The sequence below is a fragment of the Cyrtonyx montezumae genome, unplaced genomic scaffold (assembly GCF_038088225.1).
Source record: "Cyrtonyx montezumae isolate F1298 unplaced genomic scaffold, pur_monq_1.0 scaffold_8, whole genome shotgun sequence".
NCBI classification, from domain to species: Eukaryota; Metazoa; Chordata; class Aves; order Galliformes; family Odontophoridae; genus Cyrtonyx; species Cyrtonyx montezumae.
In genome coordinates, this window is record NW_027072089.1 from 100784741 (window position 1) to 100807736 (window position 22996).

General features: G+C 41.1%; 1 protein-coding gene across 7 annotated transcripts in view; it reads right to left on the reverse strand.

The window, feature by feature from the left end:
- Positions 1-2485: 2485 nt before the first annotated feature.
- TRAK1 (trafficking kinesin protein 1) overlaps positions 2486-22996 on the reverse strand; it is a 135213-nt gene continuing 114702 nt past the window's right edge. For 3 of the 7 annotated variants that reach the window (XM_065752758.1, XM_065752755.1, XM_065752757.1), the window contains 3 exons: positions 19687-20016; positions 8518-8620; positions 2486-3570 (listed from right to left, as the gene is read on the reverse strand). In XM_065752758.1, coding sequence (XP_065608830.1) covers positions 2772-3570; positions 8518-8620; positions 19687-20016 — 1232 coding nt within the window. In that variant the 3' untranslated portion in view covers positions 2486-2771. Of the gene's footprint in view, positions 3571-7089; positions 7178-8517; positions 8621-19686; positions 20017-22996 lie in introns of all 7 variants that reach the window. The other 4 variants (XM_065752756.1, XM_065752760.1, XM_065752761.1 and 1 more) reach the window with 3 other exon arrangements.

Below are 22996 nucleotides of genomic sequence, written 5' to 3' on the forward strand. Positions count from 1 at the left end.
TCAAAGGGATGTGAAAGGGGACCAGGCAGTGAGGCAAACTGTGAGCTGTGTGCAGATGGGGATGTTGCTGCGAGGAGAGAAGGGAGCAAGAGCTCTGATCAATCATTTGAAAGCAGCTATGCAACCACAAGACAGCCGTTTCTTATCGCCGGGGAGTTCACTCAGTGAGCGGTTCCCCTCTCAGTAACAAGGACAGCACCACGGCCAGCACTCGGCAAGTCCCTCCTTACTCATCAATGCACTTGCACATTTTGTCACTACGGTTTTTGCATTATGAGTCCACTTCCCTCTCCCAGATAACATGCACAAACTACATAGTGTCTGGTTGTTCTTGCTTGGAATTCCAATAGAAACAAAAAGCACTTCACTCGTTTTTGTTTAGACCTGATCTGAGTACACCTCACCACTTCTGGCAGTCTTCCCAGTCTCAGAACTTTGCAGCCACTTCTGTAATTAGGGACTTAAAAACCAAACATAGTGATGGCCTCCTCCTTTTGCTTTGACTGAGAGATGAAAGCAGGAGAAGAAGGTGGAAGATTTATCACCAGAAGAGAACAGCAAAAAAGCTGAATAATGCACAACAATGCAACATTTTTTTTTGTTATTTTATTGATATTAGTGAAGAAAAATTAATTTTCATCTTTCTGATGTGATACAATTGCTTTTCTCTGGTGGGCTGACAGCTCTGACTGCTTATTTAAAGGCTGAATAATGCTTCCCAGTTGCATGATTAGTTTCTATAATTTAAGTTCTCATACAGTATTGCTTTCTTCCTCTGGGTATATAAAATGGTCCATTGAGTTCATGATCCTTCAGAATCAACTGTTATTCTATCTACTGTTTTAAGATACATTCAAATAAAACGGTACTTAAATTTACTTGCAATAAGTGCACATATACAACAGCAAAGAGAGCTGATGACATTTTACTAAAATGTTTTAAGTTCATAGAATAAATATAAGTCTCCAAACACATGCAGTAACTGACCGATGTGTTTTTTTCTTTGTCAAAAAATATCCTTAGTGTCCATAGCACTACTGCAATAACTACTTCATCCAAAGAAAAAAAAAAAAGAAAAAGAAAAAAAATCACCATCTCTCATCACAAAGACTAAAAGACAGCTTCATTTATACAAGAAAATATCAGTGCTAATAATTTAGTAACAGTCTGGTACAAATTCAATTCACGGCAATGACACGGAGAGTGATTACGGTGGCAACAAAACAGGGAGCTTGGTTTAGATGGCACCAGAACTGCCAGGAGAAGAAAGCAAATGCTAAAAGCCTCACAGGCTCCTTTCCCTCCCGTTCCAAAAACAACGTTGGGGCCCTGCTCAGCTATAGAAACAAGCTCCCTCCAGTCTGCTCCCATTCCTTTCAATTTCCTCTACAGGCACCCAGCAGAGGTTTGGGAGAAACGGGCAAGAAAATTGCAAGTCAAATTAGGATTGCATGGCCACAACTCAATGGTGGGTGATGTCTTTAGTTTCCTAACGGAAGTTACAGTTTTGGCATTGGGAGGTTATTTGTTTGTTTGTTTGTTTTTAGTGTTTTTTGTTTTTTTCTCCAATTCAAATCCACTGTTGAATAAAGTGTTTCACGTACTTTTAACTCTGCTAGGGTCAAACTTGGAATTAAAAAGGTTTATTTGAAAGAAGAAAACAGAAACTAGGCTGGGATTATTCTCACTCTGTTGATAAGACCGTGGTCCTCTGCAGGCACAAAATCTAAAGGTCAGCTTATTGACTGCAAGGCGCATTTCCCCTTGTACCATTCTATTACTAAATGTTCTTGTGGTTCTCTGCTGAGGTTCCAAGGACGCACCTTCTCCTAACACTGGTTCTGCTACATGTTCTCATATAACATTCTTATCTGTCAATCTATTCCGCAACTCCAGCTTCTAGGAAGTCAGAGCCACGCTTACCTCACGAGTTGTGAAAACTGTTCTTTGGGCGCACTGATAAAGCGTTGTTTCAGTGGCAGCAACACATAGTAAAGCACTTTCCCCTTCCACAACCCAGTGCAGCATTGAAAAACAAAAACTACAAACAAGTCACACAGAACGTAAGCATGCCAAATGAGACAGCAGTGGTAGAAATATGTCAATATTCCAGGTACCCAGTAGGCCTGCTGACCTCTACACAGTATTAGTTCAAGTTTATCGCATCGGAGAGGAAGAGAATACAGAAAAAGAATAAAGTTTCATCCATTCAGGCACAACAGCCAGGCACTCCAATAATTCAGCTCAACTCATCTACAAAAACAAAATCAAAACTATCAAGTGTTAAACTGAGTGCTTCTTCAAAGCATAAATGCTCCCATGCTTCAAGTGATGAAATGCAAGTTCTCACAAAACATACTCAACAGCTTCCCATGCACCTTCAATTCAAGTTAGGCTAGCTACAGAATTCATGTTTTTCCTAGTCAAGTTACCTTGGTTATGTTCTTTAGTGTTCGTTTTATTTTTTTCAGTGCATCTTAAAAAAAACAACAAAAAAACTTTTCAAAAGGTTAGCAAGTTAACCCTAATACAGCAATCATAACGTACAGCCTTTTGCACTCAATCAAAGAGTAAAATAATCCAATTAGTTACAATAGAACTGGTACATATTTACACATTTGTACAAAGTTTACACACTTCTCCCATTAGGCACGAAGTTGATTTGTCAAACTCAAGAGGCAATGAAAGGGTGGTGAGGAAAGGAGAAGAGAACTGGAGAAAGAATCTGAGTACTTCCATTTAAAAAGACTAGCTGTAAAAATTCAAGTCCTTTATCGTAAGCTAGTTTGCTTTGGGAGCTTGGTTCCCATGAGGATCCCCGAGGTGAGGGATGTCGGACCTTTCATCTGCATGCTGGAACCCACCATGGTGGGGAAGCTCCGGTTCCTTCGGATGCCAGTGTTCAGCTGGATGCCCCCAATGGCACTGGTCACAGCAGGGCAGCCCAGTGGGAGAGCGTCTGGTGCCAGGCCCCCAGGAACAAGGGTCCTCCCTGGTCCTTGTGCCCCACAGACAAGAGGTCCCTGGTCATCAGTTAAAGGAGGAGCTGGTGCTTGCCCTGAACTCACGACTTTGGCAATACCAAACCTCCTGACCTTGTCCACAAGATTAAGGTTGGAAACAGACACATCAGTCTGACTCTCACTGTTCCTGATGTTCTTTTTGTTCCTCACCTCCTTCAAGATGGAACTAGCAGGCTTTGAAGCCAAGAAGTTGTCATAAGGTGGGCTGGTGCACTTGAACTCAAAAGACGGAGGAGAAGAAGAGGGTGTCTGCATAGGTGAGTTTGGTGGAGTGGAAGGAATGATCGCCATCTTAGGGGAATATGTGTTCAGGAGGGTGCCTTTGCTGGCTCTGTCCCAGCTCTGTGGATTGTACACCGCTGCTGAGATGCCCCTTTCCTTCAGCAGCCACACCAGCCCCAGAGATGTGCTCATTGTTGTCGTGGATTCCCGCAGGTTAGTGAAGGATTCGGCCAAACTCAAGCGTCGAGGAGTACAGGGAGTAGCCACTGGGGTGCCTTTCAAGTTGCTAACGCTGCCACAAGCTGGAGTAGGTGCTGCGTTAAGGCTGGAAGCAAAGGAGCAGTCAAATTATTCTCTCGCTAAGGAATTAAAACTGTAAGCAAGATTTTTAGCCTCAAGCAGGGAATTCTATCCATTTTGAGAGTGCATGGCAAAATGTGAATTTCCCAGATCCTCACAGATGTGAGCAATACAGAAGCACCTCTTACAAGATGCATCTCTCCTCTACGCAGGCAGTTTCAAGGGATTAGTGCATTTCTCAGCAACCCACCCCCACATTTCTTCTGATAAACTATTAAACTGAAAGGTCTGAGATCAACTTATTCAGTTTTCCCTCCTGATCTACTAGCTATGAGCTCCCACTTGCTTCCGTGAGACAAGGAAACAGTGGGATAGGCTTCTAGTGTGGCTTCTGAGTGTACCTAACTACTGGTCATTTTGGTATTGCTGGGTCACACAGCAGAGCCAAGGGAAGAGAGGAACATATTTGCTACAGAAGCATTTGTGGTAATGCTTCTGGAGTTTGGAATTGTTACCACCAACATGCACTTCTGCAAGGTCTAGTCCTTCTTCCTTATACAGAATTTGTTTATGTTTAAGGGGAAGGGGATGTAGGACCTAACATTTGATGGTGATGCATAGTGGGATGTACAACCACCAAAATGAGAAAAATACAGTCAAACTCTTGGTCATCAATTGGCCAACAGGCAGCTGATAACTTAGCAGCAAACCAAGCATGACAGAGAGCCATACTACTGTTAATTCAGTTACAGTAGTGGTTTCTATAGTTTGAAACATGGCTAAATTTTCTCCTAAATCTGGTTCTTTTCCAAAGTAAACTATGTTTAAGCAGAGGGCAAGCAAATGTTACGTTGGCAGTGTACATTTAGAATAAGTGGCAAACGTCACATACTTAATAGTTATTGCTATCTTACTGAATATTTTTTTCTTAAGCTGGTTATTAGAGTTTGAAATTTCTCAAGACATATCAAATAGCATTAATTTTTTTAGACCATCCTCTTCCTAGTAAGCTGACTATATGAACGAGCAAAGACCTACTGCAAGCATCTATTTCAAATGGATCATCAGCACAAAGGCAACATTCTAAATCCTTCACACCAAAGTACAACATCTCATAGATACTGAAAGTTCAAGTGTTTCTGGCACTACCATGTCATTCTTAAAAAACAAAAATGCTTGGTAGTCACAGATTTGGTCAGCTAAGACACATTTACCTACATATAATCCCCACTCAAAATCTGTAGCAGTCCAATGTACACCATTCATCAATGCTGTACTGAGCCACTGAAGAAATAAGGTGTGTAGGTCACCCATAATTCTTCAAGATCACATCTTTGTTATGTGATTTTTTTTAGGGCTCTATGGAGTATTAAAAAAAAAGAAAAAAAGTTTTCTGGCCATTTCTAATCATGCTGAGGATATCACATTTTTGCCATGTATATTCACACAATAAAGTGAATTCCACAGTAATATTACCTTAAGCATTGATACATTCTTCTAGTGGCATTTAAAGTCTTGAACAATGCAAAAGCTGATGCTAACAAGAATTTACTGACCTGAGAGCTCAGCACTGCTCACTGATGGAAATCTTCCCCATTATCTTGCCAGGTTAGCAAGTAGAAGACACTCAGCAAAGAGTTAGACAAGTGCCAAAGCCAAAGCAAGAGAGGGATAAACTAAGCAGGGTGGGAGGGGGAACAGGGATAAGGTTGGGATTTCTCTTTTCCTAAGAGCCAAGCTGTATTATTGGCTCAGCCATAGCATATAGCAGTTGGGTTCTCTGCACCAAGGAATGAATCAAATAGCCATATCGAAACAATCTGGCTGGATTTCCAGGAGTAGAGAAGTCTCAGGCCAAAGAATCACAACTTTATTATTTTTTTTGTCCACAAGGACAAAAGGCTCTATATGATTACAGCCTCATTTAACCTTACATGGACACTACAGTGGGTGAAATTGGCCATCCTGGGAGGTTTGGTTGCGAGTTTTTGACGACAGCTTAGTCTAATGGCATACAGCAATCAGCTGACATAACTTGATGCAATAAACTCTAGTCCAGTGATCTCCTAAAAGTCAGCAGCACTAACATCTTTACGGTACTCAAATGATGAAACATTGGCCTTATGTTAGCAAGTCTCAGGTCACGTCTTCTCTCCGTGGCTAAGTAGGATCTGACCAACATTATCTCTACCATGATTTGAACTGCATCAACTTTCTACAGAAAGCAGTAAAATTATGAAGAATTATTTTTTTTACCTTGCATTTACAATTCAGCAAGAATTCCACATATTCCTATGCGTAAACTGTAGTGGATCACTTTTGAGAGAATTGATATGTAGCGTGGCATAATCTGAACAGCAGCATTGCTGAGCTGCCCCAAAATTTGTTGTCTTGCACCACCCTGTGGGCTGTGGCAGTCAGTGCAGGCAGCAGCGGGGCCACAGGAGTCTTGTCAGGAATACTCCTCACTGCCAGGACTGTCAGTGGGATGGGAGGACTCCCAGCGGAGCTAAGATCACACACACTCACTCCAGCACACGTGCACACTCTGAAGGCAAGGCTGAGCAGAAATGAAGCGTTAGCTCACCACTCCTCTCATAAGCACTGATTAGAGCTACATCTTTAAAGCTGCAATTGCAGTTTGGGATGCATCTCCCCTAATGCAAGTACAGCAGAAATCTTGAAAAGCATGAGGGAGGGAGGAGAAAGAGAAAGAGAAAGAGAAAGAGAAAGAGAAAGAGAAAGAGAAAGAGAAAGAGAAAGAGAAAGAGAAAGAGAAAGAGAAAGAGAAAGAGAAAGAGAAAGAGAAAGAGAAAGAGAAAGAGAAAGAGAAAGAGAAAGAGAAAGAGAAAGAGAAAGAGAAAGAGAAAGAGAAAGAGAAAGAGAAAGAGAGAGAAAGAGAGAAAGAGAGAAAGAGAGAGAGAAAGAGAGAGAAAAGGGTGCTTACTCTGTGAACTGACTTCCTATAGGATAAGATGAAGTGCATATTGGAAACTCAAGACAAGAAGCTTCTAAGATGTCCTAGTTATGAGATGAAAACTACAACACTTGAATGGCTTTTTTTTTTTTTTCCCCAGTCCCAGATTTCAGTATCAGAAGTAGTTAGATTAGCATTTCTACTCATTTGTCAGTACTGGTATGCATTACAGTGCAATTAAAAAAGACAACAATGCATTCCTGCAAGGAAGCAGGTATTATATAGGTGCTATTGTTGTTGTTGTTGTTGTTTGGTTGATCATTTCAATATTGAGTTAAACAAGAAATACTTTCCCCTTCAAACTGACCAACACTGCAGAGCAGCAAAGAAACAGGCTCAGTCTGGGCTCAGCAAATGAGCCCAGGGATAGTGCTGGAGTTAGAGAAGAAACAAACGAGCACCTCATGGAGCTGGATGAAATTTAGTCAGGTTAAAGCAGAGCCTGGGTTAGAGGCCAGGTTCAGATGAAACCAGGCAGGAGAGTATCTGAACTCTTGGGGTTAGCTGGTGCCACAAACACGAGCATTCCTTTCTCATGGCCCCACCAGCACAAGCAGCGTTGCTCACCCCCTGCACGCTGGGTCCTAGTGTCTGCCCTACATCTCCTCTCAGCACAACATGACATAATGCAGTTTCCTCATCCTTCTCACATGACCTGTGAAGAATCATTATAGCTGGTAAGAAGGAGGTCCTTCAGTGTGCCCACTGAAAACATCACAGTGTTTATTGTAGTATTTTTCCTCCTGAGCCAGTTATGAATTTGGGGTAATCAAGTGACCTGACAATGTACTGAATTGTAGCTGTCATCTATGGCTGATTTGTTAAGACTTAGTAACCAGCATGATCAGGGAGTTTATTACAACCACAGTTAACAGCAATTCAACAATCAAAAGAATAAAATAGAATTGCAGCCAAATAAAGGGGTCTCTTCAGCAGCAGAGTTGAGGAGTGAGAAAGGCAAGAGAGAATAAAGAAAAGTGAGCCAGGCCACGATTAGGTCACTACAATCAGAAGGGGAAGCAGAAAAGTCACATTTAATCATCACCTATTTCTTTACATGTATTTATCACCTCAGAGGTGTTCACATTTAATACCCTTACTTCTCATGCGTTCCTTAGGTAGCCAGTGCCCATCTGATGTCTAAACAAGTCTAGACACACCATCTCTGAATGGGTACCTACACATGGGTACACTCCCCCATAGGAGCTGAAAGGGATAGAGAAAGCAATGAGGCATTGTCCTTCTAAACAGAAAAACACACTTTAATTTCTGATTGGCTAAGGAAGGAAATTGCCCTCTTTAGGTATGAAATTCACACCCCCTCCTCAATTCTCACCTCTGCGCCTTCCGTAAGGGTCTGCCCATACATACCAGCTACTGTTATGAAGCCAGTCCATTGGTTTCATCCTGGCTTCTAAGAACTCACTTCCAACAATTATCCAAGGAACACAGTAGACAGCTCCCTGACTCGATTAAGTCTCATTTCCTCCTCCATTCTTCATGCACTTCCTGGGTACCACTGAAGCATCTACCTCAACATTTCTTTACTTGGTGTATCTCTCTTTGTCCCACACTACAAATTTCAGTTTGTCCATTAGAGAAAAATCTCCCTCAATTTTTATTTATTTTTTTTCTTTTAGACAAGACAGAAGATGCACACTTGGGTCAACACTATGTTTGATCACTTGTGCCTAGCATCTGTGACTAGCTTGGGATAGCTAGCTTTGGATACTGGAAACAAACTCATTATTTCTGATCCCGCAGTATTCTTAACTACAGACAATAACATTTGAGCTATTTTGGCTGGTTGTCTAAAACATTACAAGCGCCTCTCAAATAAAATCAGCTTGAGGCAACTGAAAAGAGGAGGAATAATTTCAAAGGTGCATTGTAATTCACCAGTGTGGCTAATGCTTTTGCTCATGCCATTACTTCACATTTCCTCACAGGGAAGCTGACACAGCACAAGGCTTTGCCATCATGGGGAACCCTTACCTTGGTGTGACTCGTGTGAGCTCATCGGAAGGGTGCAGAATGCGGCAGGTGGTGAAGGTGAAGGTGGAGTTGGTTTGTGACATGCACTTCCCAGGATGAGGTACTAAATTAAAAAGAAGCAAATCTTTGCATTTTACACAGAAAAAAAAAATAAAAAAAAAACACAAAAAACTTCTGTGTGCTAATAAGACAGATGCAGAAAGTGATGAGAGATACCTCAGAGAGGATCGATGTAAGGAAAGTGAAATACACAAACTGCTACAGTGTTTTAACACACTTGTTCTCCAAACATATCTAGGACTCCAAGGTCAGTGCTAAAATGTTCTTCTGAAACTTCCCCATGATCAGTAACATCACAGAAGACTTGCTCAAAACAGGTTTAGACAAGGTAGCACTTGAAACGCTAGCCCTTATCTAAACCAGCAACTTCCACTGGCAGGAAATGACTGCAAGCATTCTCTAGCACCAGATAAGGAGCACTAAGCTTTGCTGAACACTCGTGCGTTTCTGCATTCTGCATTGGGATTGATCCACAAAGAGGTATCCCCATCACTTTTCAGTAATGGATCCGGCTTGCTAGTGCTACAGGAACAAATCAAAACGTTGGGGTGGTGAGGGCATGGACACACAGCACTGTTGTTCTCTTCTCACATCCACAGTAATGAAAGTGGTAATTTTTTGGATCCACTACTGTGCATCTGTGACATTTCCCCTGTGTGTGTGCTTAGGTTCTTTAAGAACATATGTCCTCAGCTGCACAATACAGCAGTTTTTGAGTATTTTTAAACAGTGTAGTAATAGCATTTTCCTCGTAACTGCGGCTGTGAAGATTTCCCTCTGGACGTGTATCATTAATTGGGGAAAGAAGATCACAGTTTAAAAACTGATGGACTTTGGCCAGTTGCCTTCCTTGTAGTAGAGATACTTCTGTGGATGTACTAATCTGCCGTATAATGCAGCCAGGGTCATTGCAAAACAACTAGAAAATTTAAGAGCCATGCATCTGAAAAGCTGATTGAAAAAACACCCAGAGTTAAGTATTAAATCAAAGGTATCATGATTGCATAGGTCCTCTTAATAACCAGACTTAGCAGTGGTCAAAAGACATGCACAATAGAAACCGTGTGGAGCTCCCTCCCTCTTGTTTCTACCCAACCCTCTTGTGCCATTCCCTCAAGTAAGCCACATTTTAATACCACAGTACACAAATACCCAACACATTGCAAAGGACAGACAGACAGACCAAATAGATCAGACACCATTCTGAACTTCCAGAGATGTTCAGCAGAAGCAAGGCAAGTCTAAATTGTGGCTGTGTTCCCTTTTCTATACGTAAAAGTACCACAGCTCAAAATAACATGTGCAGTTAGGCAGCCCCTTAGGAACACATATAAGCAGTGTGTGAAGGGCAGAGCACGGGGAGTGTGAACAGTGGAAGTGGCTCAGCATATGACAACGTGTGACTCAAGCTAACTTATAAGTACCAGAATGTACTGCTGTACATTAGAAAAGGATAATTTGAAAAAACCCACTGGAGTGTCGTGTTAATACACTCAAATGTTAGCACAGCGTAACATAACAACAAGCTCTACTTCACCTCCAGAGATGGTAAATATGATGCTTCAGGAATCCAGTTGCTTTAGATTAGTGTGAGGACTATAAAGTTATTACAAGGGAGCACAGCCTAGCAATCATGATTCTCTCCATATTGTAGAGAGTTAAAAGAAAGTCTGGAGAAAGAGCTCAAATAACTAGACATAAAAGAAAACTGGTTATTTAGAGGAAACAAAGGACTGAGACATAAATCAAGTAGAAACAAAGTTATCCCTGGATGATGAATAGAGAACAAAATAAAGCAATGCCAGTTTAAGATTGCAAGCTCAACCCAAAGAAGCACATAGCTGCAATACAGTAAGTGAATCGTCCTCATTCATAATATCCATTGGGTATCCCCTCAAATTGGAAACAGGCACATTGAAGATATGTAGCTGCATTAGCAAAAGCAAGACTCATTGTTATTAATGAGTCAGAGATAGGAGAAGGCTGCTAAAAGTAGAGAAATCACTTGACCCTAGTAAGAGGAAACAAATCAAAACAATCAATGAAAATCAATTTCCAAGGATGTATTCCATCCCGAAATACCACTAAGAATGTCCTGTACCAGCTTCATCCTCCATCAGTCAACAATGGGGTGAATCATATTGCTTCTGCATTTTCCATCCTCTGGACACAATACAAAGAGAGCGAGAACCTGTTGCTGTAAATGAACAAAGTTCATAAAATAGAAACAAAATGATTCGTTCCTAACCCAGTAATTTTTCATAAGAATGGCCATATCCTGAATCGGTGTAAACTTTTGAATAAGTAATATGTAATTTTATAATGAGGCTATATTCACATACACAACAAAATATTATAACACTGAGTGACAAGGAAAACAACAGTAGGGGTTTAAGAACAAATAGGTTTTTTCAGTGTACAAAGCTAGCATTGCCAGTAAACATCTGCAGTACCAATGGCTAAAAGAGACTATCTGAATAACTCTTCCTCCATTTGTTTTATGTAGGTTTGATTCTAGGAAAATTTGTTTTGTGTGACTGTGGCTGAAAACAAATTGGTTTTATTTATACCCTCTTCCCCGAAAAAGTAGACAATTAACATGTTTCATATCTGCATGAAAAACAAACCATACTTAACTGTTTAACAAAATTTACAGTAAAATCATATAATTGTGTCCACCAGGAATACTCCCAAACTAACCTATGCATGCACTTCTCCCCCAAATTAAAAATCCAACTAACCTCTAGATTGTGTAACACTGTATTGTGCCTTGGCTTTCGGTAATTAACAACTGTTTACCTTATTAAGCTTTCTCTATAAATTCTTAGGCATTTGGGAAAAAATGTAAAACATTACATGTCCTGTAAGTACAAACACTGCAGTGAAGACATCTTTTCAAACACTGAAGAAAAAAAGAGAAACAGCCAGATACTAATCAAGAACCTGTCTGCAGAGAGCTCCATCTTCTGGTAAAGTAGAGCCTTCCCTTCTTGTTTTTCTATAGCTCAGGACTGTTTCAGATCTACCCTGAGTACACTCAAGGCTTATGGGCCATCTGTTCAGCGCAAAGAGCAAAACAAGATGCATTTAGGACCAATCTTCTTCACAGAGAGCCCTCAGAAGATAGTACAATCTGGGTTTTAAACCAGATTGCGCAGAGAAAGGTAAAAGGTAAACTAGCAGCTTGTGTCATCCACAAAAAGATGTCAGACAAAACTGAATTTGAGGGAGATGTGTAAGAGGCAGCTATGCTAAAAGAGCTTTAACTTTTCTAACATTGACTCTAATCTCAGGTTTTTTGTTTCATTAGATGAATAGGGAGGAACGGAGAGCTTGCAGCGGCCAATAAATCTTTGCATTTCATACAAAGGTCTTTTCTGGCAAATACAGCTTTATATAAGAATTAACTTTTTAGGAAATAAAGCTATAAATAATAATAGTATGATTTGATCCAGATTGACAAAAAAGTAAAGTTTTAGTTCAACTTCAGAGCAAGCCATTCTGATCATCTTTTTATCCCCACCCTTTGTGTTTCAGCAAAAGGAGGAAACAAAGGACTTTGTACATCTCCTTATAGTGCAGGCTGGTTAGAATAAAATCACAGAATTGCTCGGTTGGAAAAGACCTTCAAAATCATAGAGTCCAACCACAACCAAACCATACTACCCTAACTCTTAACAATCCACCACTAAATCATGTCCCTGAGCACCACATCCAAATGGATTTTAAACACACTCAGGGATGGTGACTCAACTACCTCCCTGGGGAACCTGTTTCAGTGCTTAACAGACCTTTCTGTAAAGATTTTCCTTATATCAAACCTTCTCTGGTTCAACTTTAGGCCATTTCCCCTTGTCCCATCACCATCACTAATGAGAAGAGACCAACCCTGCTCTCATTGCAATCACCTTTCAGGTATTAGAAGAAAGCAATAATGTCTCCCCTCAGTTTCCTCTTCCCCAGACTAAACAGCCCCAGTTCCTCCAGTCGTTCCTCATAGGGCATATTCTCCAGGCCCTTCACAAACCTTGTTGCACCTTTCTGGACCTGCTCCAGCACCTCAACGTCCTTTCTGTATTGAGGTACCCAAAACCGAACACAGTGCTCAAGGTGGGGCCCCACCAGTGCCGAGTACAGGGGAAGGATTACTTCCATAGTCCAAAGACGTGGATTTAGAAGCGAGTAACAATAAGGGACTGTTAGATAGGCACCTTTTTCCTCCAAGTGTTACCATTTGAGATAAAGGCACAGGCTTTGCTTTTATCAGTCTGTGCCAACAACTCCATTCACACAGCTAAGTTGAAATTTCCAAAAACTAGGTCATAAATCACAGAATGACTTGGTTTGAAAGGGACCTTAAGGCCCACCCAGTTAAAACCCCCTGCCATGGCCAAGGCTGTCACCAAGAAGATCAGGCTGCCAAGGGTCCCATCCAACTTGGCATTGAGCACTTCCAGGGACTGGGCATCCACAGCTTCTCTGGGCAGCCTGGATGCACAGGTGTCACGGTGTTGTCCGTGACAGTGACCCAAGGGAAACCGAGAAGGGAGAGGGGAGAGAAGAAAAAACAAAACAAAGAAACTGCGTCAGTGGCGGCGCGGCTGCCCGAGCAGAGCCGCGCTCCGGGAGGGGGAGGGGGAAAAACCAGCACCCAGAAGAATTTGGATTATTCGCTCTCCTTTTTTAAAAACTTCCTCTGCTGTATCACCCCACACAACAATGTCATCAATATACTGGAGGTGCTCAGGTGCCCCACCCTGTTCCAGTGTGGTTTGAATCAGCCCATGGCAGATGGTTGGGCTGTGTTTCCACCCCTGGGGCAAACGGTTCCAGGTGTACTGAACACCCCTCCAGGTGAAAGCAAACTGTGGTCTGCACTCTGTGGCCAAAGGAATAGAAAAGAATGCATTGGCAATGTCAATAGTGGCATACCACTTGGCTGCTTTTGACTCCAGTTCATACTGCAGCTCCAACATATCTGGCACAGCGGCACTCAGTGGGGGTGTGACTTCATTCAGGCCACGGTAATCTACCGTCAGCCTCCATTCTCCACTGGCTTTACGCACCGGCCATATGGGGCTGTTAAAAGGTGAGTGAGTTTTGCTGATCACTCCCTGGCTCTCTAGCTGACGGATCAAGTTATGAATGGGGAGCAAGGAATCCCTGTTGGTGCGGTACTGCCGTCTGTGGACTGTTTTTGTAGCATTCGGTACCTGCTGCTCTTTCACTTTCAGTACCCCCACAACAGACGGATCTTCTGACAGGCCAGGTAAAACAGACAGCTGCTGAATGTTGTCTGCATCTACAGCAGCTATTCCAAAAGCCCATCCCCCCTTGGGATCCTTGAAATGTCCCCTTCTGAGATAGTCAATACCGAGTATGCATGGAGCCCCCTGTCCAGTCACTATGGGATGCTTCTGCCAGGTTTTACCGGTGAGGCTTATTTCTGCCTCCAGCACAGACAGTTCCTGAGAACCCCCAGTCACTCCAGAAATATGAATCAATTCTGTCCCTTTATAACTCGAGGGCATCAGAGTGCACTGTGCACCAGTGTCCACCAGTGCCTTATATCTTTGTGGCTCTAATGTGCCAGGCCATCTAATCCACACAGTCCAATACACTCTATTATCCCTTTCCCTCCCCTGGCTGAGGGCAGGGCTCCTCTATTGGTTACCTGCAGTGACGGGAGCAATTTCGTTGGTGGCTGATCTCTGCTGTAGTTCTCTCACCCGTGCTCGCAGTGCAGGAGTGGGTTTTTTATGCCACTTCCTCATGTCCTCTCCGTTTTCTCGTAAGAAGCTCCACATGGCCACATGTGACATGATGTTACTGCCGTCATTTGCTCGTGCAGAGGGGCGGTTGCCTTTGGTGGCCGAGACTTTCAACAGTTTGATAAATTGCTTCATCAGATTCTTTGCGTCATGCTCGTCTTCATCAGGTGTTTCCAATACTGACACAGGTTCATCCCTATTCATCAGTAATGACAGTTCGTCCAGTATAGTTTTCTTTATCTCACCTACTTCTTCTGCTACTATAGCTGCAATGGAAGCACGTGATGGTGGAAACTGTTGTTCAAAGTTTTGGAGTGTAATAGTCAATTCATAAACTGGGAGTCTTCTGTCTTGACCCTCGAATCTATGGAACATTGCTACCAGTGTACTTGCGTACCTCTCTGGTGCTGTTTTTGAGAGCTTGCGATATACATCAGGTGTGCACCTTACTCTATCAGGATCACGGTCCTGGTGTGGATTGTTAGGGACGAAATTGGGATCATACAGCATCTCTACTACGGCTGTTTCTCTCAAAAATTGGATGCCTTTCTCCACGGTGTTCCATCTTTCCACCTTAGGCTCCAGATCATCTTTGTAAGGGTATCTATCCTTTACAGCCACTAGTACTCGTTCCCAGAGGGTAGCGACTCCATTCAGACATCTGCCAATTCCTCTGTCGATAGCTGGGTCTCGGGCAATGCTTGCCAGTTGGCGGGCTTCGCTGCCATCTAGGGACACGCTGCTGGCACCGCTGTCCCAACACCGCAGCAACCAGGTGACAATAGATTCACCCGAGCGCCGTACAAACTCCTTTCTTGAACCTTGTATTTCAGTCATCTTTAGGGGCCGACGAGTAGTGGTAACAGTGACTCCATCATCATCGCTGTCTTCTCCACGTCTCTCACTTTTCTTAGTGGCCTTTTTAGGTGGCGGTGGTGGTGGTGGTGGTGCTGAGGAGGGCCCTTCGCCTGGATCTTCCTTTTTTTTCTCTGCTTCTTCTTCTTTCCGTTCTAGGCGTGAAGACGGCCGTGTCCATTTCTGGCCTTCCACAGGGGCAACCGACACTGATACCGGTGCTTCCTGTGATTGGTCAGGTCTAACTTCGAGGTTTTCATTTTTGCTTTGGACCTTGGTTTGGATCGTCCTGAGTCACATGACTCCTTACCTAAACACTCACTGAATTTCTCAGGATCCCACAGGTGCTCAAGATCAAAATTGCATAACACCGGGGGTCCCCACGCTTCTAATTTCTTTCCTAATTTTTTCCACCTTCCCTGCCATTCAGCACTCTCTGGTTTTGAGGAAGGCTTCCTCCACATGATATAAATTGCCAAGAGAGCATTCAGGAAAATAGATAACACAGTTGTCAGGTTGACATCCTGAATATAGGTAAAGACCTGAAAAGAGTAACTGGAAACCATTCCAAATGCCGCATAATCTGTCACGTTAGCCAGGGTGTTTAGGTAGGAGGCATGTAACCCCCTCAGCACACTAAAGTAGCTGTATATCCACATTACTCCGGTGCTGAACGCGAGCTTAAAAAGACGCCAGCATGCTATAAGGTACATGAAAAACCTTAGTCCACTCTGCACCAGATTTACAATGGAGTGCCAATACTGCACTGCCCGCATTCTCCACCAATAATTGTCACGGTGTTGTCCGTGACAGTGACCCAAGGGAAACCGAGAAGGGAGAGGGGAGAGAAGAAAAAAAAAAACAAAGAAACTGCGTCAGTGGCCGCGCGGCCGCCCGAGCAGAGCCGCGCTCCGGGAGGGGGAGGGGGAAACGGCGGGAAGAGATGGGTCTACAAGAAAACAACGGCACGATCTGAGAAGGAACGGTAACTTTACTAAATCTAATAAAATTGAACAATTGAGAGAGAGATAATCATTTCCAAACCAAAAGCTGTGAGCTTACGCTAAAGAGGACCTGCAGGGGAAGCACACGTGCTGCACCTCCACGGCAGCCCAGAGCAACGCGCCCAGACCGAGCGCCGCCTGCATCCGGTGCGGAGCTCCGCCCCTCCCCTCTGCTGCTCCCCCAGCATTAACTCCTTCACTGCTGCATGATGCTCTGATGTGGAATACCGGCATCAAAACCACAAAACCACAACAACAGGACAAGACAGCTGACAGGGCAGGGAGAATATAGGGTATGCTAAATCTGACACAGAGGTTAATACTGAAACAAAGCAGAGTTAGGTGGTAAACACAAAAGCTTTGTAGTGTGTGCATAGTGCTGTCCTAAAGTAGTTTAGGTGTGTCTTGAGAACAATGTACTTTGGCAAACATTGGCTTTGGGGATAAACCTGACCACTCTAAACCTCTAAGAATAAATATGTCTATACCAGGAACATTACTCCTGTCATGTTTCTTAACTTTTTTCCTGAATATCTAACTTTCTATTTTTTTCTGCCTTTGGAAAAAGAGAGAGATTGAAACCTCAAAAAAGGCAGATATACTTTGGACAGAATTTTTTCAGGTCTCCTTCTCACATAACCAGTACAGATGTAAAAAGACTTCTGAAGTATTTAATATAACTCCAATATAATGACTTCATCACCAGACTGAAATTCTAGTTATTTAACAGCCTAGACAGCAAATGCTGACAGATTAAAAAAAATAAAATCACTGTGAAATATTAATCTATGTGAAAATAAAATATATTTAAATATGCATCAATACCTTAGTTCTAAGAGTAACAAAATTTATTGCTTTTCTGTACAATGATAACCTCTAAGCATATAAAGTAACCCTGCTTAAAACAACTAAAATGTAAGACATTCATGATGTCTTTTCATGATTTTAGGCATCTATTTGAAAAGATCTCCATGTCATTACTTATGTCTAAAAATGAAGTACAGGAGGCTGATCCTGTAATGTTATGTACACATACTCTGTTGAAAGCTTAGCAACCCATCAGTGCACCTAGCAAACCCAAGTACTGGAAGATCAGTTTGCCCACCCACAATTAACACTCAATTACATACGTGCTGAACTTTAATTAAGTAATCCTTTTAGCTCCAAAATAAGAAAATTCACAACATTTTTCAAGGTAAATTAAGTGCTTTGAATGGCTTGTTTTGCTTTGTTGTTGTTTGACATGTATTGGAACATGTATTGGAAAGGCAGCAAGTTAAAACAACAAACAAACAACAACAGACTTCGTACAGTTGAAAAATATACTACAGTTTCAGAGAATAAAAGATATGCTGAGGTGAATAAAAATTTGTGAGGAAAAAGTTAATCCTCCTAGACGGTGTCACCATAGCTTTGTCCTGTAACTTCTTTACCATTCCAAAAATGCTGAAGAGTCTCTATTCAAGTGGTATACGTATTTCAAACTACTTCTGAGTATTAGCTAAATTTGCAATTCGGGAATAATAATAAATAATAAATCCTCTGTCGAGTTACCAAGCTCGCACAAAATATATTATTCCAACAGACCAAATACAGATCATAAACTGCATGCATATTAATTTCTTCTGAAATATTCAGTGCCATCATTAGGATACAATCTGTATATGGTGCTGAGGAAGTTTTTGACATGTCAATTAATACTACATTTCTCAACATTGGGGCAAAAAAAAGGATCATAACTTTTATAACTTTTTCTTATTCAGTCTCAATGATTTCTGACTCTACCACTCAACAAGATGCAACTGATATTCTGTTCTGAATACATTTACTTTGGCTGCAAGACATCTTTGGCACTACCAGGAATTTCTGATCTCTGGACACTGACACATTCAGTGGTCTTCCAATGGCATCTGTAGAGAGATTTCTTTCTACCTTCATTGAACCACTTACATCTGTTTTTTCCACAACAGATCTATCTTGTGTCATAAGCAATCAAGCATTGCATTCAATAAATTTATCTCATTCCCTTTTTATTTTGCTTCCACATTCTCTAGCAGAATTTATTCTGTACACTGCAGTTTAGAACAATCCTGAAATCAGGCAAGCAATGAAGTGCTAACTAGTGGCTACAACAGCCCTCTGGGGGTACTCATTCACACACACCTTTGTCTGCACAGCAAATCCTAACAAGAAACCTAGGATAGGCACAAAGAATGCTGAGGAGGCTTTTCAAGAGAGGGGCTGCTCAGTATTAAAATACAAAATACAGTCATAAGCCAGGAATAAGTTTAGTCTTATTACAACTGACTGCAAGACATAGCTTATGTTCAATGATTGACAGCATGGAACTGCCCCTTTTATGAGAGCAAAGGATACTATACCCTTCATAAAAAGAGCAGAGAAATATTAGCGTTTAGCCCTGAGAAATCATCTGATCTTTCAAAGATTGAATGATAAATTATGACTTATTCCAGAAAAAAGAAGGTGAAGGAAGCATCCTTATTTAAAGTAGTTAAGTAAAAACAAGTATGAAGGGAGTTCTGGTAATTTTCTATTTCAGGACTAAATACAGTCCTTTACCAGGGGCAAATCTTAAAGAACTAGCAATCCTATTTAGCTTATTAAAACCAAACAAGGCAAACAATATCAACAGAGAAAGAAATCATGCAAATCAAAACACATCTATACTCTGAGAACTTGTAACTTCATACAACAGTGGACTGAAAATGTCAGTTCAGAGTGTTGCAAAATAAGTCTTCATATAGTATAAATACGAAGAATAGAAGTTAAGAATAGTGTGATGGACTGGAAATGAGAAAATATTATTTTTGGCACCAAAACATCCTCTTAATTATCTCAATTTGAATTTTATCCCGAAGGAAATTTAAAACCAGATACCTGTACCTGAAGCAAATGAATTGAACTTGCGGAACTTCCTTGCTTAATTTTAAGGCACTTCCATTTGTTTCAGCAAAAGCAACTCAGATGCACCTTCTGTCATCATTTCATCCTTGTTTGTGGCTTTTTCTTTCCCCCAGTGTACAAAATCTAAAGCATGGAATCACCCTTTATGAAAAGTTAGGAAAATATCTACACTGTAAGTATACAAAATATATATGGTCTATACATTATATACACTGAAGTGAGTGTGCACTCCATACACATACAAATACCACACGTGCGACACAGAGGTTTGTGAATAAATCACTTTCTTTTAGCAGCCTTCTCTTATCAAAATAAAATTAAAATATTGATGACAAATTCTGTTACTGAAAAAAAGTAAAACTAAAAGATTATCAAAGAAAGGATTTTTGAGCCAGTGTTAGAATGGTTATGTTCTAACTACCGCACGCATTACCGTGCAGATGCTACACACAAAGCGATATTATGGATGCTGTTCTGGAGAGATGTGAGAATGGCCCAGTAATCAAAATCCTGTAAAGATGTCAGTTTCACTGGACTTAATGAGTTTCCCTCACCAGACCCCTCATCATCGTCAGCCGCGGACTCCTGCATCTCCTCTGTGAAAGCCTGAGATTGGCGGGGGTTATTCTTGTTGTCTGAAACAGTCACTTGTGCTTGTGACCTCTCACCTGAGGTCTCTGTGTGCTGAATTGGCGTCGAGGTAGTTAGGCCCTTGTAAGAAATGTCACCTGTCTCATCTTCCTCATAGTCATTAAGGCAGTACACTTCGTCCAGGTCAAGGTCCAGGGTCCTGAAGCCCTTGGTGACAACCCCGGGCCTCGGGTCCAGGATCCCACCCAAGTGAGGCTGAGCCAGCTGCTGCCAGTGGTGCAAAGTGGCAGAACCTTGAAAGGAAACAAAAAGAAAACCACAATGAATCAGTAATCAACAGAGAGTCCAAAAGGCCAAAAATCTCACTCTGTATATCCAGAAGTCCAAGCCTCAGACTTGCTTATAATTTGGAGCTTCCATCAACCAGTCTTAACACTTCTAGAAAGACACGCTAAAAGGCAAAGCTGCTTCAGCATTTCCAGATCAGTAGGAAATAAACTGATCACATCAGCATTTAGGCAAAGCCTGGTGGCAGGACGTGGCATACTTGTGCACATGCACATCCCCTCCCCGTCAATATTCTAATCTCCTTAAATTCACAGGATTAAGCGAGAAAGGAAAAAAAAAGGTATTTAAGAGTTGAACTGAAAGCTCTAAGAACTTAAACCACATATTCCCACATGAAGCTCACACTAAGAAAGGTGCTAGAATCATGCTAGCATTTACTACTGGTCACTGACAGGAGGACACAGTAGGGTCAGCATTCTGACGTGTTAGAAAGCCACATCAACTCCAAGCACAAGTAAGCAAGTAAAACTTCAGGGCTATTCATCCAGTTGTATGGACCCTAGCAGGGCCCCTACACTACAGACAGTCAGCTACTACATAACTAAATGCTACCATACCTGCAGCTTCATCCTTGGCAGAAAAAATGCTTTGACTGCGTTTTCCAGAGAAAAGCATTCAACATACAGTGTTCAGTATGAGACAATGAGTCACAGACAGCAACATGTCAGATTAAAATGGTATGTACCAAGATGTGCCCACTGAAATCAGGGAAAGACTTGGTCGATTCCTCAAACAGCAACTAAACAGCACTTGCAAGAGCCAACATTTTCCCATGTGTGCCTACTAGTCACAACTGTGTAACAGCTTAAAACTATTGTTTCTAGTTCTTATTAACAAATTATCTTTGTTTTCATCTCTGTCAGCTCAAATCAGAGCAGTTTTTGCTGTGTTGCTCCTGCCCTCTCTCCCCAAAACAGAACGGTGATTCATTCAACAAACTGACATACAAATGTCTCATCGCCATTAAAAGACAAAGAATGTTCAATCTGTTGCAAGGTATTATGTAAAAATCTAACATGCTTTTCCAACGAGGGGAGGAATGGCTCTCATGCACATTATTTTGCATCTGAAAGAAAAATCCCATTGAATGAAAATTACTTATCATTAAGGATATTTCATTACAGGAGTCTTATTATAAATAGGAAATAAACTGAGAAAACTTCTTCCCTTGCAATAGCTGAGCTCAGTGAGTAGTGTTGTAACGATGTATATGTCACTTTTTTAAACCTGTAATTTTTAGCTCAACATGAAAAGATTCCACAACAGATTTGGACCTCCTGGGTTACTTTGGATAATGGTCCAGTTTATTTTTAGCAAGTTTTGAGAGACCAGGGAGGATTCAGACTGATTGGTACCCTTAAGGCTCATGAGACAGAAATCTCTGCAGTGCCAGAATAAGTGACAGAAAAACGATCCTATAATTTATTTCTGAATTGTCACAGAAGTCAAGTTTTTTCCTTCACACACTGCCCTTTAAGTTCTAGCAAAGAGCAGAGCTTTGCTGTGTGATAATACTCGCAAAAGTTAAAGGAAAATGCCCCAAATCAGCATTTCTTTCTGCACTGCATGTAAGTATAAAATCCCGTTGCTAATGAACTTCTACCTACACGCTTCTGAAGGGGTAACCATTTTCATTTCATATATAATCAAAGTCTGTACTCCCAGAAACTCTGCAGAATAAATGAACTAAGTTAACAATATTTTAAACCTTTCTAATGGAAATATATTCACCAAAGATACCTGTATTTTGAGTTTTAATGCTTCTAGTGATGCTACATGTTATCAATTTATTTCAGAAAGGAGACTGAGTTTCTCTGCATCTCTATTACCTTAACCTCGATCTCATACAATGTTTGTAAGCGACCTTTAACTTTTCCATAGAGAAAATTAACACAAACACAAAAAGGAATTAACAGTTATGAACATTCAGTTGAGAACTGACTTAAATAAATACTAAAAAAGTCAAACGAAAAGAGGAGTCTATGTCTTATATTCAATCCGACTCCCAGCAGAAATTTTTGTGAATTATATTTATTATATTCGTTTTCTTATAGGAAACAGGGAGTGCTATTTTGTTTTTAAGGTACAAGAAGCTGTTAAGCTGAAAAAAAAAACAAAAAAACAACCTCACCAGTGTGTAACTAAAGCAAGTCAATTTGAGCAGATGTAAAGAAAATATAATTCATCCCTTAGGGCCTCTGTCATGCTATTTAGTTTACTGTGTGACTCAATTGCTTTAAAGGAGTAGAAGGCACTAACCTGAAGTATAATATAGAACCAATCTTTTCTTCCCCCATTTTAAGGCATGAGTTTCCTTAGGAAAACAATACAAACCAAAAGCATAACTACTGGTAGCAATTTGCAGTTACTGTTTTGCTACAGCATGAAGTTTAAAAAAAACCAAAGTAACAGAATTAAACTTCATGAAAAATACATGGGAAAGAAACTATGCCAAAAGGAGGAATAAAATAAGACATGTATTTAATAAAAGATAACAAACAGTAAACCTATGAAACAGGCAGACACAAACATACTATAAATGAGATGTAAAACCAAATGCTGGAAGTACTTCAGCAGATAATTTTAAGGGAAAAAAAATACCCAGTGGGAATATTATAATTATTTAAACATAATCCAACAAAACAGTCAGATAGAAAGATGATAAAGAATTAAAGAGTTTATTGGAAGAAAAAAAAAGCAGATATAATGGGATGGTGACAGAAATCTATTACAACAGTAGCAAACAGTAATTTAAATGAAGCTGGATCGTCCCCTTTCTCACGATGTAACAGCCTTTTTATGACCACTGAAAAGCAAAAACAAAACAAACTAAAAAGCAAAAACGAACTACTACAAACTGCTAAACAGCATGGACTCGTGCTATGGCTACAGTTTCATTTGAACAGGCAGATACAGCATGTACTG